Genomic DNA, 18,500 nt, shown 5'->3' with positions numbered 1-18,500 from the left:
GTATATCTCCTAAGGTAAGGGAAACAAGAGGAAAAATAAACTACTGGGACTTCATCAAAATAAAAAGCTTCTGCACAGAAAAGGAAACAATCAGACTGAAAGGCAACTATGGAATGGTGAAAGGTATTTGCAAATGACATACTAGATCAGACTGAAAGGCAACTATGGAATGGTGAAAGATATTTGCAAATGACATACCAGATACCAAAATATATATAGAACTTATAAAGCTCAATACCCCAATAAAACAAATAATCCAATTTAAAAAAATGGACAATAGGTGCAGCCACTCTGGAAAACAGAATGGATGTTCCTCAAAATGTTGAAAATAGAACTGCCCTATGACCCAGCAATTGCACTATTGGGTATTTACCCTAAAGCTACAAACGTAGTGATCCAAAGGGGCACGTGCACCCGAATGTTTATAGCAGCAATGTCCACAATAGACAAACTATGGAAAGAACCTAGATGTCCATCAACAGATGAATGGATCAAGAAGATGTGGTATATATACACAATGGAATACTATGCAGCCATCAAAAGAAATGAAATCTTGCCATTTGCGACAACATGGATAGAACTAGAGTGTATCATGCTTAGCGAAATAAGTCAAGCAGAGAAAGACAACTATCATATGATCTCCCTGATATGAGGAAGTGGTGATGCAACATGGGGGCTAAAGTGGGTAGGAGAATAAATGAAACAAGATGGGATTGGGAGGGAGACAAACCATAAGTGACTCTTAATCTCCCAAAACAAACTGAGGGTTGCTGGGGGGAGGGGGTTTGGGAGAAGCGGTAGGATTATGGACACTGGGGAGGGTATGTGCTTTGGTGAGTGCTGTGAAGTGTGTAAACCTGGTGATTCACAGACCTGTACCCCTGGGGATAAAAATATATGTTTCTAAAAAATAAAAAATTTAAAAAAAAATTTAAAAAATGGACAATAGACATCTTCCAAAAGAAAGACATGCAGATGACCAAAAGATACATGAAAAGATTCTTAACATCATTCCTAATCAGGGAAATACAAATCAAAACTACAGTGAGATACCACCTCACACATGTCAGAATGGCTAAAACCAACAACATAAGAAACAACAGGGGTGCCTGGCTGGCTCAGTGGGTTAAGTGGCTGCCTTTGGCTCAGGTCATGATCCCAGAGTCCTGGGATCGAGTCCCGCATCAGGCTCCTTACTCAGCGGAGAGCCTGCTTCTCCCTTCCTCTGCCTGTCACTCTTCCTACTTGTGCACTCTCTCAACCTCTCTGTCCAATAAATAAATAAAATCTTAAAAAAACAAAAAGAAAGGAAAAAAACAACTGGTATTGGCGAGGATGTGGAGAAAGGTGAACCCTCTTGAACTGATGGTAGGTATGCAACTGGTGTAGCCACTCTGGAAAACAGATGGAGGGATTTCAAGAAGTTAAAAATAAACTACTCTAGGATCCAGGAATTATGCTATTAGGTATTTACCCAAAGAATACAAAAATGCAAATTCAAAGGGATTATATGCACCCATTTGTTTACACCACCATTTTCTACAGTAGCTAAATTATGGAAACAGCCCAAGTGTCTATCAACTGATAAATGGATAAAGAAGATATGATACTATATATTCAATGGAATATTACTCAGCTATAAATAGGAATTAAATCTTGCCATTGGCAACAACATAGAATGGAGCCAGAGAGCATTATAATAACCAAAACAAGTCAGTCAAAGAAAGACAAATACCACATAATTTCATTCATACATGGAATTTAAGAAACAAAACAAACAAGCAAAGGGTAAAAGAAAAGATAGAGGGGGTAAAGCAAAAAACAGACTCTTAACTACAGAGAACTGATGGTTATGAAGTGGTGTGTGCATGAAATAAGTGATGAGGATTAAAGGAGTACACTTAACGTGATAAGCACTGGGTGTTGTATGGAAGTGTTGAGTAACTATATTATACATCAGAAACTCGTATTATGCAGCATATTAACTGGAATTTAAATAAAAACTTAAAAAGGGGAAGGTATTGGGATGCCTGGGTGGCTCAGTCATTAAGCGTCTGACTTTGGCTCAGGTCATGATCCTGGGATCCTGGAATTAAGCCCTGCATCAGGTTCCCACTCAGTGGGAAGACTGCTTCTCCCTCCCCCATCCCCCGTGCTTGTATTCACTCTCTTGCTTTCTCTCTCTCTCTCTCTCTTTCTAATAAATAAATAAAATCTTAAGAAGAAAGGGGGGGGTCTTTTATTCCATTATCTAACTGACTATTCTTATATAAACGAAACATTTTAATTTATCCATATTGACTCTATAAGCCTAAAAATTTACATAATTATTTTACTGTTGGTCTCCTGAACCTTCTAAACATTCAGTAGTATTTTGAATTAGGTATCATACTTACTTCATTTCCTTGTCTAAATGTGTTGACTTATATCACCAAAATAATATTAAAGAGTTGTGAGAGTGGGCTACTTTGCCTCCTTTAACTTTGTGAAAATGACTCCATCAGTTTCCCCGGAGCATAATGTTGGTTTTATGATTAAAAAAATTTTCCCTTCCATTTTTTTTTTAAGATTTTATTTATTTATTTGACAGAGAGAAATCACAAGTAGATGGAGAGGCAGGCAGAGAGAGAGAGAGAGAGAGAGAGAGAGAGAGAAGCAGGCTCCCCGCTGAGCAGAGAGCCCGATGCGGGACTCGATCCCAGGACCCTGAGATCATGACCTGAGCCCAAGGCAGCGGCTTAACCCACTGAGCCACTCGGGCGCCCCCCCCCTTTTTTACTTTTACTTTCAGACTTTACACAAAAGGTGTAAGAAGGATACAAAGAATTTCTAAATTCCCAGATGTAAATATTTTTATTTGATTCATCCTTTCACTCCTCGTGTATCCCTTTATTCTTTAATATTTCAGTGTATAACTCCCCCAACAAAAACAATTTCTTACACAACCATCCCATAATTATGAAATTAACACTGATGTAAAATACATATGTTCTAATCCACAGAACTAATTTGATTTCAGTATTTGTCTCAATAATACCTGTTGTGTCAAAAGAAAAAACCTAGTATTGCACACGGCACTGAGTTGCCATGTTTCTTCAGTCTTTAATCTAGAGAAGTTTCTGAGTATGTCGTACTGCAAACTAACTTTTTAAGGTGTTCAGAACAGTTATTTTAAAGAATATACCTCAACCTGACCTGGCCTGATGTTTCCCCATGAATAGATTTACGCTCTGCACTTTGGGCAAGAAAACCATGGAAAAGAATGACGTTGAGTTCTTTTAAGTGCACTCTAGGAAGCACATGCTATCAAATAGGTAAATAACTGGAAATATCTGCTTTCATCATTTGATTATGGTCGAATCTGTGTTTATAAACTATAAGGTTACTCTTTTACCTATTGTAATAGACATCTTGCAAGAAGACATTCTGAAACTAAGCAAATACTGTGTTCTACCTCAAGCATGCTCCTTCTAGTTTTAAAGCCCAACAACTGAATTCAAAAGTTACTTTACTTAGTACTTTTTACACTCTTCAGTTTGGGTATGTTATTTATGGTATGGCATGGTAAATGGTTTATATATTTCATTTGCAAACAATTTAGGATTTTTCTGAAAATGTGAAGCATTAAGGTAATTCCAGAAGTTAGGACTATTTCAAAGTACATTTCGGGAGCTTGGGAAGATGCAAAAGTATGAGGACTCTGAGATAACTTCATCCTACAGACATACCTAGGTTACAACTATATATACTATAACTCACTCTGAAAACAACCTGAAGCCTGAACGGCTATTCCAGAGCTAAAGAAATAAAGAAAAAGTCACCTTAGGAAGGGTAGGAGGGGCAGAGAGCCAATCAGAAACAAACAAAAACAAAAAACAAACAAACAAAAAACATAGTGGAACTGCCCAACAAGCAAGAAAGGTATCACAGGAACAGATAAATTACCTGAGGAGTGAGTGGATCAAGCCCCATATCAGGCACCATCACCACCCTGGTCCTCTACACAAGAAAGATAAGGCCCCATTAGTGCCCTGCTTTGAAAATCAACAGGGCTTAAATGCAGAAGATCAAGAGTGCTACAGGAAATTGAGAAAATGGGATAATGCACAGTATCACTCATTCTGAGAGCCAATCCTGAGATAGCAGTTTGCAAAGCACCTGTATTGGAAAGACGACGTATTTTATTTTTTTAAAGATTTTATTTATTTACTTGACAGAGATCACAAGTAGGTGGAGAGTAAGGAAGGCGGGGGTGGGGGGAGCAGGCCCCCCGCTGGGCAGAGAGCCCAATGCAGGGCTTAAGCCCAGGCACCTCAGATCATGACCTGAGCCGAAGACAGAGGCTCAACCCACTGAGCCACCCTGGTGCCCTAACAAAGACTAATTTTAGGGTATGTGCCAAAACAGCAGGAATCTGTGAACCTTCTTCAGAAGTGGAAGTGCTGACAGGCACCATTTTTCTTGCTCTCCTTCAGCCTAGGTAGACCAATGAGATGACAAGACAGTTCTGATGCTAGCCATCTGTCTTGCTGGCACCAGCTGGCATCCAGCAAAGCGGCTCTTGGTCAGTCACACCCAGCAGCCAACCTCAGTTGAAACCAGTGCCCCCCCCCCCAAAGTGGCTAGTGCCCTGTCATACTTGACAGACAGCCCTGGCCAGGACTGGCCACTCTTCCAAAGCAACCCCTGCCCTGGAAGGGGGTAAAGAGCCACCCCACCACCACCACCACCACTAACAGCACAAAAGCTGCAGCTAAGTCTCTCAGCCAGCTGTGGCTGGGGGCTAACCACACCCAACAAAACAACTGCTGAAGCTGCAACCAGAACACTAAGCCCACCAAGTCAAGGGACATCCCCGTCCACTAGTGTGCCCACAGTAGCTAAAAATGCTCATTACAGCCAGTTGGGCTAGAGGCCAGTCACACCAAAAAAGCACAACCACAGCAGACGCAGCACAGTCACAATAGGAAGGCGTACACAGTCCATGTAGGGTAAACCCTAAATTTCCTAGTTTTGGTGACCTTGGGAAATTGAGTTAATAAACCCCACAGAATGCCTCCTACGTAAGGTCACTACTTTCAAGACCAGGAGATGTACCTTACCTACCGAATACATAGAAACAAACACAAAGAATAAGACAAAATGAAGAGACAGAAAAATGAAAAAAAAAAAAAACAAGACAACATCTCAGAAAAACAACTAGATGAAATGGTGATAAACAATCTCCCTGGTAAGGAATTCAAAATAACAATCATAAAGATTCTCTCAGACTTGAGACAAGAGTGGATGAACTCTGTGAGAACTTCAACAAAGAGAGAAAATATAAAAAAGAACCAATCAAAGCCAAAGAATACCATAACCGAAATAAAAAATACACTAGAGATTATCAACAATAGATTAGAAGATTTAGAATGGATCAGTGATCTGGAAGACATCCAAATTAAAAAATGAGAATAAATTAAGGGAACTCTGGTAGACATCAAGAGTACCAACATTCACATTATAAGGATCCCAAAAGAAAACAGAAAAAGGCAAAAAGATTATTTGAAAAATTAATGGCTGAAAACTTCCTAACCTGGAGAAGGAAACAGACATCTAGGTAGACAGAAAAGAGAGCCCATACACAATGAACCCAAAGAGATCCACCGCAAGACAAATAACTAAAATGCAAAATTTAAAGAAAATCCTAAAAGGGAATAAGAGAAAAAAAGCAATTAGTTACATACAAGGACATGCCAACAAGACCATAAACTGATGTTTCAAAAAAAAAAAAACTTCACAAGCCAAAAGAAGTTGTGTGATATAATCAAAGTGCTGAAAAGAAAAAAACCTACAAAGAAGAGTATACCACCTGGCAAGATTATCATTCAAAACTGAAAGAAAGATAAAGAGTTTCCCAGATAAAAGTTTAAAGGAGTTCCTCATCACTGAATGGGCTTTAAAGTTCTAGAAGAACTTGGTTAACTGGAAAAGAAAAAAACTATTACAAGTAAAAAAACTGTGAAAAGATCTCACTGGTACAAGTAAAATCATGGTAAATGAAGTAGATAAACACTTATCAAGCTAATATGAGGGTTAAAAGACAAAAATACTAAAATCAATTTTACCTACAATAATTCATTAGGGAATACACAAAATACAAAGATAATAAAATATGACATCGTATACATAAAACATGGAAAGGGAGTAAAAATGTAATGCTTTTAGAATGTGTTCAAACTTAAGCGACCATCAACATAAAATAAACAGTTATATACATAGGATGTTATATATGAACGTCATGATAACCACAAACCAAACCTACAACAGACATAAAAAATAAAGAGAAAGAAAAAAAGCATAATGCTAAGAAAGTCATCAAATCAAAAGGCAAGAGAGTAAGAGAAGACAAGGTACAAAGCAGAACTACAAAATCCTAGAGGAGAACATAGGCTGTAACCTCTTTGACATCGGCCACTTCTTTCAAGACAGGTCTCCAAAGGCAAGGGAAACAAAAGCGAAAATGAACTTTTGGGACTTAACATTAAGACAAAAAGCTTCTGCACAGCAAAGGAAATAGTCAGAAGAACAAAGAGGCAACCCACAGAATGGGAGAAGATACTTGCAAATGACACTGCAAAGGGCTGGTACCAAGATTTATAAAGAACTTCTCAAACTCAACACCCCAAAACAAATAATCAAGTCAAAAATGAGCAGAAGACATGAGCAGACACTTCTCCAAAGAAGACATACAAACGGCTAAGAGACACATGAAAAAGTGTTCAACATCATTAGCCATCAGAGAAACTCAAATCAAAACCACATGGAGATACCACCTTACACTAGTTAGAATGGCAAAAATCAACAAGGCAGGAAACAACAAATGTTAGAGACGATGTGGAAAAAGGGAAACCCCCTTATACTGCTGGTGGGAATGAAAGTTAGTACAGCCGCTCTGGAAAACAACAGGGAGTTTCCTCAAAAAGTTAAAAACAGAGATACCCCATGATCCAGCAACTGCACTGCAGGGTATCTATCCCAAAGATATAGATGTAATGAAAAGAAGGAGCACATACATGCCAGTGCTCATAACAGCAATGTCCACAACAGCCAAACTGTGGAATAAACCAAGATGCTTCATTAGACAAATGAATAAAGATGATGGGGTCCATATATACAATGGAATACAACTCAGCCATCAGAAAGGATGAATACCCACCATGTGCATCGACATGGATGGAACTGGAGGGGATTATGCTAAGTGAGATAAGTCATACAGAGAAAAACAATTACCGTATGGTTTCACTTATACGTGGAACATAAGGAGTAGCACAGAGAACATTAGGGGAAGGAAGGGAAAAATGAAGAGGGGGAAATGAGAGGGGTGACAAACCATGAGACACTATGGACAGACTGAGAGTTTCAGAGGGGTAGGTGGGAGGATGGGTTAGCCCAATGATGGGTATTAAGGAGAGCACATGGGGCTCTGGGGGGGCTCAGTCATTAAGCATCAGCCTTTGGCTCAGGTCATGATCCCAGGGTCCTGGGATCAAGCCCCACGTCAAGTTCCCTGCTCTGTGGCAAGCCTGCTTCTCCTTCTCCCACTCCTCCTGTTTGTGATCCCTCTCTGGCTGTCTCTCTCTCTGTGTCAAATAAATAAACTCTTTAAAAAAAAAAAAAAGGAAAGGAAAAAAAGGAGGGCACGTATTACAGGGAGCACTGGGTGTTATATGCAAACAATCATGGAATACTACAATAAAAACTAATGAAGTACGTAAATAATGACTAACAGAACATAATAAAAAAGAAAAATCTGGGGAAAAAAAACTACAAAACAATCAGGAAACAGTTAACAAAGCAACATTAAGTACATATCAATAACCACACATTAAACACAAATGGACTGAAATGATCTAACCAAAAGGGCAAATGTAAACTAAAAAAAGACCCATCTATACCGTGACTACAAGAAACTCACTTCAGACCTAAAAACGCTTACACACTGAAAGTGAATAAAGAGAAAAAGATATTCTATGCAAATAGAAGACCCCCTCCCCCCAAAAAAGCTGTGATAGCAATATTTAGATAAAACAAAACAGACTTCAAAACAAAGACTAAAACAACAACAACAGTCAATACCTAATGGTAAAAGGATAAATCCAGCAAGAAAATATAACAATTTTAAATATCTATGTACTGAACATGGGAGTACCTTGATACATTAAGTAAATATTTAGAGGCATAAGGAGAAACTGACATTGATACAATAATAGTGGAGTACTTTAATACCTCACTTATATCACTGGATAAATCATTCAACCAGAAATTCAATAAGGAAATTCTATCTCTGACCAGCACAATAATAGATGAGACAGACTTAACAGTTACATACAGAAAACTCCATCAAAATTTAGCAGAACATAGTTTCTGATTGCAAAATAAAAGATTCTCCAGGATAGATTACATGATAGGCCACAAAACAGGTCTCAGTAAATTTAAGAAGACTGAAATCTTATCAAGCATCTTTTCCAATCACAATACTATGAAACTTACAATCAATTACAAAAAAAAAAAAAAAACCTTGAAAAAGACACAAACACCTACAGGCTAAACATTCTACTAAACAACCAATGGGTCAAGAAAGAAATCAAAAAGTACATCACAAAATAACCTGACACAAATGAAATTAGAAACAGAGCAGTTCAAAATATTTGGAAAAGAAAAACTAGTTGTGCTAGAGAAGTTTACAGCAACACAAACCTACCTCAAGAAACAAACAACAAAAAAGCTCAAATAATCTAAACTCACACCCAGAGGAAACAGAAAAAGAATGATTTTAAGCACAAAGTTAATAAAAAAAAAAAAAACAAGAATGGAAAAAACTTAATTACAGACAAAATAAATAATAGAAAAGATCAATAAAACTAAGATCTGGTTCTTTGAAAAGATCAAGAAAACTGATAAACTTTTAGCCACATTCATCATAAGAAAGAGGACTTTTTAAAAACCAGAAATGAAAGAAATTACAGCTAACACCACAGAAATACAAAAAGTAAGAGACTGCTTCAAAACATTATATACCAACAAACTGGACTACCTAAAAGCAACAGATAAATTCCTAGAAACACAAAATTTTCCAAGAATGACTTGGGAATGAAAAAGAAAATCTGGGCCAATTAGTAGTAATGAAACGGAATCAGTAATTACTAGCAATGAAACTGAATCAGTAATTAAAAACTCCCCCAAAAACCAAAGGCCAGAATCAGATAGCTTCACAAATGCATTCCACCAAACATTTTAAAAAGAGTTAATACCTACCCTTCCCAAATTATTCCAAAAAATTCAGGAGGAAAAAAATGTTTCTAAATTCATTCTCCAAGACCAGCATTACATTTATAACGAGACAAAGACCCTAAAGAAAATTATATGCCAATATCCCTGATGGATATACATGCAAAAATCCTGAACAAAATATTAGCAAATTTAATTCAATAATGTATTAAAAGGATCATTCACTATAATCAAGTGGAATTTATTACAGGGATGCAAGTGATGGTTCAATATCTGCAAATCAATCAATGTGATAAGCCACATTAACAAAATAAAAGGTTAAAAACCTTTATGATCCCCTCAAGAAATGCAGAAATAGGATTTGGCAAAATTCAAACTCCATTCACGATAAAAACTCTGAAGAGAACAATGAAGAAACACTCCTCAACATAATAAAGGCCATATATAACAAATCAGTTAACATCACAACGGTAAACAGCTGAAAGTTTTTCCTTCAAGATCAGGCACAAAACAAGGATGTCCACTGTCCCCACCTTTATTCAACATAGACTGTAAGTCCTAGCCACAGCAATCAGACAACAAAAAGAAGGAAAAGGCATCCAAATTGTTAAGGATGGAGTTAAGCTGTTATTATTTGCAGATGACATGACCCTATATATAGAATACCTAAAGACTCCATCAAGAAACTATTAGAATAAATAAAATCAGTAATGTTGCAGGATACAAAATTAATATAAACAATCAGTTATGTTTGTATACACTAATAAGTAACTAGCAGAAAGAGAAATTTAGAACTGCAGCGAAAAGGATAAAATACTTAGGAATAGATCTAACCAAAGGAGGTGAAAGACCTATACCCTGACACTGATGAAAGAAACTGAAGACAACACAAACAAATGAAAAGATACAAAGATTTAATATTGTTATAATGTCCATACAACCCAAAGATTCAATTACAGATTGAATCAGATTCAATACACTCCCTATCAAAATATAAATAGCATTTTTTTTTTTAACAGAACTAGAATAACCCTAAAATTCCTATGGAACCATAAATGACTCCAAACAGCCAAAGCAAACTTGAGAAAGAAGAACAAAGGCAACCATTATTAGAATTCCTGATTTCAAACTATAGTGCAAATCAACAGTAACCAAAATAGTACAGTACTGGCACAAAATCATATACACAGATCGACAGAAGAGAACAAAGAGTACAGAAATAAACGGATGCATATATGGCCAATCAATCTATAACAAAGGAAGTAAGAATATATACAATGTGAAAAGATAGTCTTCAATAAACCATGCTGACAAAACTGGGCAGCTACATGCAGAAGAATAAAACTGGACTACTTTCTCTGTTTAAAGATTTTTTTAAAGATTTACTTAGTTGAGAGAGAGAAAGCTGGACTACTTTCTTTTACTGTATAAAAAATAAGTCAAAATGAATTAAAGACCTAAATGTAAGACCTGAAAACATAAAACTCGTGAAAGAAAACATAAGCACTAAACCCCTGAACACCAGTCTTAGCAATACTTTTTGGGTTCTATCTCTTTGGGTAAGGGCAACAAAAGCAAAATAAACAACTGGGACTACGTCAAACTAAAAAGCTTTTGCACAATGAAGCAAACCAGCAATAAAACAAAAAGGCAATGTTAACAAATAGGAGAAAATATTTGCAATTACGTATCTGATGAGGTGTTAATGTCCAAAATATATAAAGAACTTATAAAATTTAATCTCCAAACAAATAATTTGATTTAAAAATGGGCAGAGAACATGAATAGACATTTTCCCCTTGAATACATAAGGAACATGAAAAGATGCTCAACACTAATCATCAGGGAAATGCAAATCAGAATAACAATAAGGTATCACTTCACACCAATCAGAATGACCAATATCAAAAAGATAAGCAATAACAAGTATTGGCAAGAGTGTGGAGAAAAAAGAAGCCGTATTGCACTGTGAGAATATAAACTGGTGAGCCACTAAGGAAAATACTGTGAAGGTTCCTCAAAAGATTAATAATAGAAATACCTTATGATCCAGTAATTCCACTTCTGGGTATTTACCTGAAGAAAATGAAAACACTAATTTGAAAAGATATGCACACCTATGTTACTGCAGCATTATTTACAATAGCCAAGATATAGGAGCAACCTAAACATCAATCAATAGATGAATAGGTAAAGAATGTGTGTGTGTGTAGGGGTGTGGTATATGTGTACACACACACAAACACAGACATGTGCACATGCACATGCTCAACAGAGTATTACTCAGCCATAAAAAAGAATGAAATCTTGCCATCGGCATGGCAAACTGATGGACATTCATATGACATGGTTGGATCTAGAGGGTATAATGCTATGTGAAACAAGTCAGACAAAGAGAAATACCCTATGTTTTCACATATAGGTGGAACCTAAGAAACCAAACAAATGAACAAAGCAAACAGAAACAGACTTGTAAATATGGAGAACTGACGGTTGCCAAAGGGGTGGAAGGAGGAAGTAGGTGAAATAGGAGAAGGGATTAAGACGTATAAACTTCTAGTTATAAAATAAATAAGTCACAGGAATGAAAAATACAGCACAGAAAATGTAGTCAACAATATTGTAATTAACTTTGTATAGGTGAGAGAGAACTACATTTATCATGAGGAACATTTCATAGTGTATATAAATGTGAAACCATTATGTTGTACACCTGAAATTAATATTGTGTATCAACTATACTTCAATTTAAAAGAACGTATATTCAAATTAAGTGTCATCCTTTCACCCCAATTCCCTCTAGACTTTCCACCTCATTTACATACACACACAACACCCTGCAGGTAGCCTTTCAATATTCTGTTTGGTCTTTCCTGTTTCCATTTGCTCTAAAGAAGGTACATATATGTATTCCATTTTCCCCTTTCTTCCCAAGAAAGTTGCATACTGTAGACACTCTTGCACTTTGCATTTCGCCCTTAAAAATGTATCCTGAAAATCTCCCTGCATCAGTCCACGGAAATCTTCCACATTTTTTTTTACAGTAGAATTTTACAAAATTCCATTGTAAACTTCCCATGACAATTTACTTTATCACTCTCCCATATATGAGTATTTAAGTTGTTTCCAACATTTTGCCATAGCAAATAGTATTATATTAAGTAACACTGTGCCTTTATTTTCTTAATTCTGGAGGTGTATCTTCATGGCAAATTTACAGAAGTAAGATGACTGGCTGGATAAAAACAAATGCAGTTTTGGTAGCTATTGCCAAATCTCTTTCCATCAGAGATGTATCAACTTTTATTCCAAGGAATAATGTAACAATGTCTATTTTCTAATAGCTTAATCAACAGACTATTGTAATTTTGAAATTTATCAATCTGATAGGTGATTCTCAGTGTAGATGACATTTGCCTTTCTCTTCTTTCTTATGTTTTAAGATATGCTTACTAAATTTTCATTAGTATTTGGGTATATTTCTGGATTTTTATTATATTCCACTGATGAAAAAGACAGTGTGCTTTCTTCTTAATCATATTAAGATCATTCTATGACTTTTATCAAAATGTTCTAAAATCCATTTTTTCAAATGCCTCTTCAGAAACCAAGAAGATACTAGATAGGAAAATTGGCAAGGAGTGGAAACAGAGAATTCAAAGAAAAAGTAATAGAAATAGCTCTCAAGTCTCATTCAAAAGAGAAATACAAATTAAAACCATCCATATACAAAAATTAACCACAATCAACAACCTAAATATAAAGCTGTAACTATAAAACTACAGATTTTCCTTCACTTATGATGGGGTTACAACCTGATAAGCCCAACATACATAAGTTGAAAATATTAAGTCAAAAATGCACTTAATACGTCCAACCCACTGAATATCATAGCTTAGTCTAGCCTCCCTTAAGTGTGCTCAGAACACTTCATTAGTCTACAGTTGGGTAAAACTTTCTAATACAAAGCCTATTTTTATAATACAGTGTTGAATACCTCATGTACTTTACTGAATGCTGTACTGAAAGTGAAAAACAGAATGATCATAGAGGTAAAGAATGGTTGTGAGTGTATTGCTTGTTTACCACCAGTTATTACCTGACTGACTAGGCTCACTGCTTCTGCCCAGTATCAGGAGATAGCATTCTATCACATAGCTCTAAGTGCAAGAAAAGGTCAAAATACAACATTCAAAGTAAAGTTTCGTTTTTCTTTATTATTATTATTAAAGATTTTTATTTATTTTATTTGACAGATAGATATCACAAGTAGGCAGAGAGGCAGGCAGAGAGAGAGGGAAGAGGAAGCAGGCTCTCCGCCAAGCAGAGAGCCCGATGTAGGGCCCGATCCCAGGACTCTGGGATCATGACCTAAGCCGAAGGCAGAGGCTTTAACCCACTGAGCCACCCAGGCGCCCCTCAAAGTACAGTTTCTATTGAATGTATGTTATTTTTACAACATCATAGAGTTTAAAAAATCACAAGTTGAGGGGCACCTGGGTGGCATAGTCGGTTAAGCATGGGACTCTTGGGTTTCAGTTAAGGTCGACCCTCAGTGTCATGAGATCAAGCTCCATGCTGGGCTCCATACTCAGTGTCCAGCCTGCATAAGACTGTCTATCCCTCTCTCTTTGCCCCGCTCTGCCACCTCTCTCTAAAATAAATAAATAAATCTTTAAAAATAGATTTTTAAAATATCCCAAGCTGAATCATAGTAAGTTGGAGACTGTCTTTATTTGAAAAAAAAAAAAAAAAGGATACATCTTCATGCCCTTTTATTTAGTAATGGATTCTTAGATTTATGAATCTAAAAGCATGAACAAAAAATTTTAAAAAAGAATGAAATGGACTAAATTAAAAATTAAAACGTTTGAGTACAAAAGGATATCTTTAAGAAAGTGAAAAGCTACAAAATGGGAAGAAAGTAGTTCCAAGTTATATATCTGATAAGGGCTTAGTATTCAGAATATACAGAGAACTCTTAACAATGCACAATAAAAGGAAAATAATTTAGAAATGAACAGAGGACTTGAATACACATCTCTTCACTTGATCTTAGCCAAAAGGCCGAGAAGTGACTGAATACACATTTCTTAAAAAAAGATATACAGAAGGCCAACAGACACATGAAAATCTGTTCAAGATCACTGATAATTAAGGAAACACAAATCAAAGCCACAACGAGATACCACTCCAAACCCACTAGGGACACTTAAAATTAAAAAATTGGAAAACAGCAAGTGTTGGCAAGGATGTGGAGAAAAGGGAACCCAAGAGACGGTTGGTGGGCATGTAAATTGGGGCAGCTACTGTGGTAAACAATATGGACAGGAGGTGAAGAAATAAGAATCCTTTTAACATTTTTTTACAGGAATATAAAATGCTACAGCTGCTGTGGAAAACAATTTGATGGTTCCCTAAAAAAGGAAAATAAAATTACCATAGGATCCAGGAATTCCACTCCTATGTATTTAACCCCCAAAATCAAGAAACAAGTACTCAAACAGAATTTGTTCATAAATGTTTATAGTTGTGGAAATAATCCAAATGTCCACCAACAGATGAATAAATTTAAAAAATTGTGATCTATACCACAATGCTATTCAGCCATTAAAAGGAATGAATTATAGATACATGGCACTACCTTGACAAACCGTGAAGATATTATGGTTAGGTAAAAGAAATCAGACACAGAAGGTCTGATGTTGTAGAACTACTTTTATATAGGATGGCCAAAACAGGCAGATCTATAGGAACAGAAAGGAGATTAGAATTTGCCAAGGGCTGAAGGAGGAGAGGCAAATGGGAATGAGTAACTTAATACATATGAGGTACACTCCTGGACTGATGAAATGTTTTGATACTAGAGAGAAGTTGTTGCTCAACATTCAACATTGTGAACATGGTAAAAGTTGCTGAACTGTACAATTTTAAATGGTTAATTATAAAAAATAAATAAATAAATAGGCTAATGTATGTTAAGTGAATTTGACCTCAATTTAAAAAAATCACATTGGCACATCATTTTTACATCTTTCATAAGGCTGATCCCAAAATTTGATAAAAACATTGCTGAAGAAACCAGAAGAAACATTCTCATGGATTACTAATGGGAATAAAAATGGATACAATTCCTATAGAAGTTAGGCAATATCTGATATAATTTTACAAACACATTTTTCTACATTCTTGCACAAAGAGCAAATAAGGTATACACAAATCAATTCATTACAGTACTGTTTGTAATAGCAAAAGACTACAAATAATGCAATGGGTTTAATAGAAGACCAGTTAAATTAAATTATTGTACATACACACAAAAGATTGCTAGGATGCTATATTTAAAAAGCTCCTTATACATAAGTATCTTTTGTGTAAGAGTGGTGGAGAAGGAAAGTATATTCCTAGTTAAACATAGAGAAATTAGATAAATAATGCCAACAGACAGATAACTGGAAGTTAAACGCAGTTAACTCTACGGAGATAGATGGGAAGGCAGGAGGTGGTAAGACTTTTTTGTTTCATATATTCTAAAGCTTTTTGGTCTTTTGAAAACTGGGAATGAATTAAAAAAGGAAATTTTTTTTTAAAAAAAGGAAAAAATTTAAAGACTGCCAATTGATTTAAAATCAAATCCAAATCGAACAGAACACTTAACACAGATTACATAATACACTTAAACTACTTTATCACTCAGTTATTGCCTTTAAAACTACAAAATTAACAGTCACCTTCCTCCAAATAGCATAATCTCCTGCCACTCTTCACCAATCTCAATCCTCTCAGATTAAGGTTCAACCTCTATTTATGCCTGAGTGTACCCTGTTTTCTTGTCTTAAGGCAGTTATACATAATGTGTTAACTTGGGCCTTTCTCAACCCCTTTAACTTTCTTTTTCTCAGCCTCAGTCTCACCACAGACTTTCTTTCTCTGAGATGCATTTTCTTACAAATATTCTAACATTTACACATACACAGAGATACAAAGCATGGGCAAAATCAGAAGTCCCTCTTTGTTATTACTATAGTGTCTTGTCTTTAGAGACACAAATACCAGACTGAGACAAGCCTGACTCTGAATCTTGAGTTTGGCACTTAAACTAACTGTATGATGTCCAAAAACTTACATCACCCCTTTAATCTCAGTTTCATTATCTATAAAAATCATAACTGCCTGATCTGACTATTAACTAATATATTAAATGAGCAAATTCTTGTAAAACACAAAGCCAAATAATGACATAATATTGTCATTAAATTGTAACCAGTGTTATTACTCTTAAGAAGGCACTGTTGGTATATTTCCCTCTCTGCTCCTTGTAATAAAACCTCCTTTGAAAACTACACAGACTCTAATACTGCAGAGACTGTCTTGAGTATACTCTGGAAGAGTGCTTAGTTACAGGATAGGTGTTCTATAAATATTTGATAAACTACTTGTGTCAATACTGTGAGTGACCAACAGAAGTAAAAAAGCCTTCAAGATATCAATTGTATTAGTGACCTTATTAAGATCACTGTACTTTCTGTGCTGAAAAGCAAAGAATGCTAATTTACCAGCTGATTTCCCCCATGTAACACATTATAATCTGTTAAGATTTATCTATTCCTGAGAAGAAAAATATCTATCAATATGATAAAAATAAAATTACATTTCATTTTAAAAAACTGTCTACAGATTTCCAATGGATGAATAACTTAAGAAACCTGATTCTGGTACTTATGTTACTTAAAGCAAATTATTAAGCTTCAAGTACTTTATCTATACATTGAGGACCAAAATATTGACAAGGATATAAAGTAATGAATGTTAGCAACTAGCAAAATTCCTAATGTGGAGCATAAGTACAAATAAGATCAGTAAATATTAATTATAAAAGCTTGTAACTAAAAAGTCAGTTTACAAATTGAAACAAATTTTAGATTTCCTTTAAATTTTCGTAAGTTTTTATATCTCTTGTTATTTCATAGCAAAACTGAACAAAAATAAGATGAAATATCCTTAAATAAGAATAATTTTTCTTATCAGAAAAAGATCAGGTCACAGTTATAGGATGGATTATATATAACTAAAGAAAGATGAAGTAAATTTAACACTGTTGGACTGACAGACTCAATGTAATTATTTATCCCAACATTATGTACCTCGACATCCTGAACACTGGATAAAAAAGTTGATTAAATCCAGAAGTGCGATGTCCCTGTCTTGTTTATATGATTCAATCCAGTCATCCACCACGGACTGTAGAAAAAAAATATATAAAAATGAAAACTTCAAAATAATTGATATTACAGCAAATAATTTTTTTTAAAAGTTTGTGATTTTTATCTGTGTGTGTCTACTTAATCACTTCTCTGTAGCCAAATAAAACTAAAGATTCCTTTATTTTTAAAGGTAATTAAAATATGAGTTACTAGGTTTCAAAAATTTGTTTAGACCACAATATAAATATAACAAGTCTAATAATTACTAAGCAACTATAGACACCAATATTCAAACCACACTGTGAAAATAACACAAAAGCTAACCTAATTACACTTATACATAGATAGAAATTTTCTAAGTATCAAAAAAACCTATTTAATTAGTACTGCATAAAAAGAATACACACCATATATAACCAAATTAATTTTTGTCTGGAATGCAAGAATGAGTCAGTATTAGGAAATCAAATTATTCAATTTATGAAGTAAAGGAGAGAAATTAAATGATCCTATTACTAGATTTCAAAATGGTTTCTGGTTAAATTTTGCAGCCAAGCTTAGTAAACAACTCCTAGAAAAACTAGTTAGATTAAATTAATATACAAACAAGGTAAAGACAAAGATTAAGATACATTTGTTGAAATGTTCAAGACATTTCAACTCAAAGAGGAACAAGGCAAGGATGTTTTAAGATTTTAGTTAGAACAAAAATTAGTAAAATGGTAATAAAGAAAATTCTCCCTTTCCAACAGTTGAAAAAAATACCTAACAGTCTCTACTAAAATGACTCAAAAGATTTACAATGGAAAAAAAAATCTGATAAGACAGGTGACAAAAGATAAATGTACAAAACAACTTTCAGATATTAGCAATATGTAAGAAATATAAATGGATGAGCAGTCTGTTCACAACTACAATTATCTAGGAATAAATTCAAGAAAGGTATAAATGTTATTGCAGAAAATAATGGAAACTCAAAGGATATGGGAAACCACCTAAGTAAGTTTCATATATGGAGTTAAAAAA

The 18,500-nt window shown here is 35.0% G+C and overlaps 1 protein-coding gene across 10 annotated transcripts in view; it reads right to left on the bottom strand.

Moving 5' to 3' along the window:
- Nucleotides 1-18,500, bottom strand: part of STAG1 (STAG1 cohesin complex component) — a 425,728-nt gene that overhangs the window by 210,160 nt on the left and 197,068 nt on the right. For all 10 annotated transcript variants that reach the window (XM_082690738.1, XM_082690746.1, XM_082690747.1 and 7 more), the window contains one exon: nt 17,415-17,511. In XM_082690738.1, coding sequence (XP_082546864.1) covers nt 17,415-17,511 — 97 coding nt within the window. The remainder of the gene's footprint in view (nt 1-17,414; nt 17,512-18,500) is intronic.

This window comes from Mustela nivalis (genome assembly GCF_964662115.1).
Source record: "Mustela nivalis genome assembly, chromosome: 1".
NCBI lineage: Eukaryota > Metazoa > Chordata > Mammalia > Carnivora > Mustelidae > Mustela > Mustela nivalis.
Note: the sequence above shows the minus strand (reverse complement) of the source record. Positions and strands in the feature narration are given on the sequence as shown.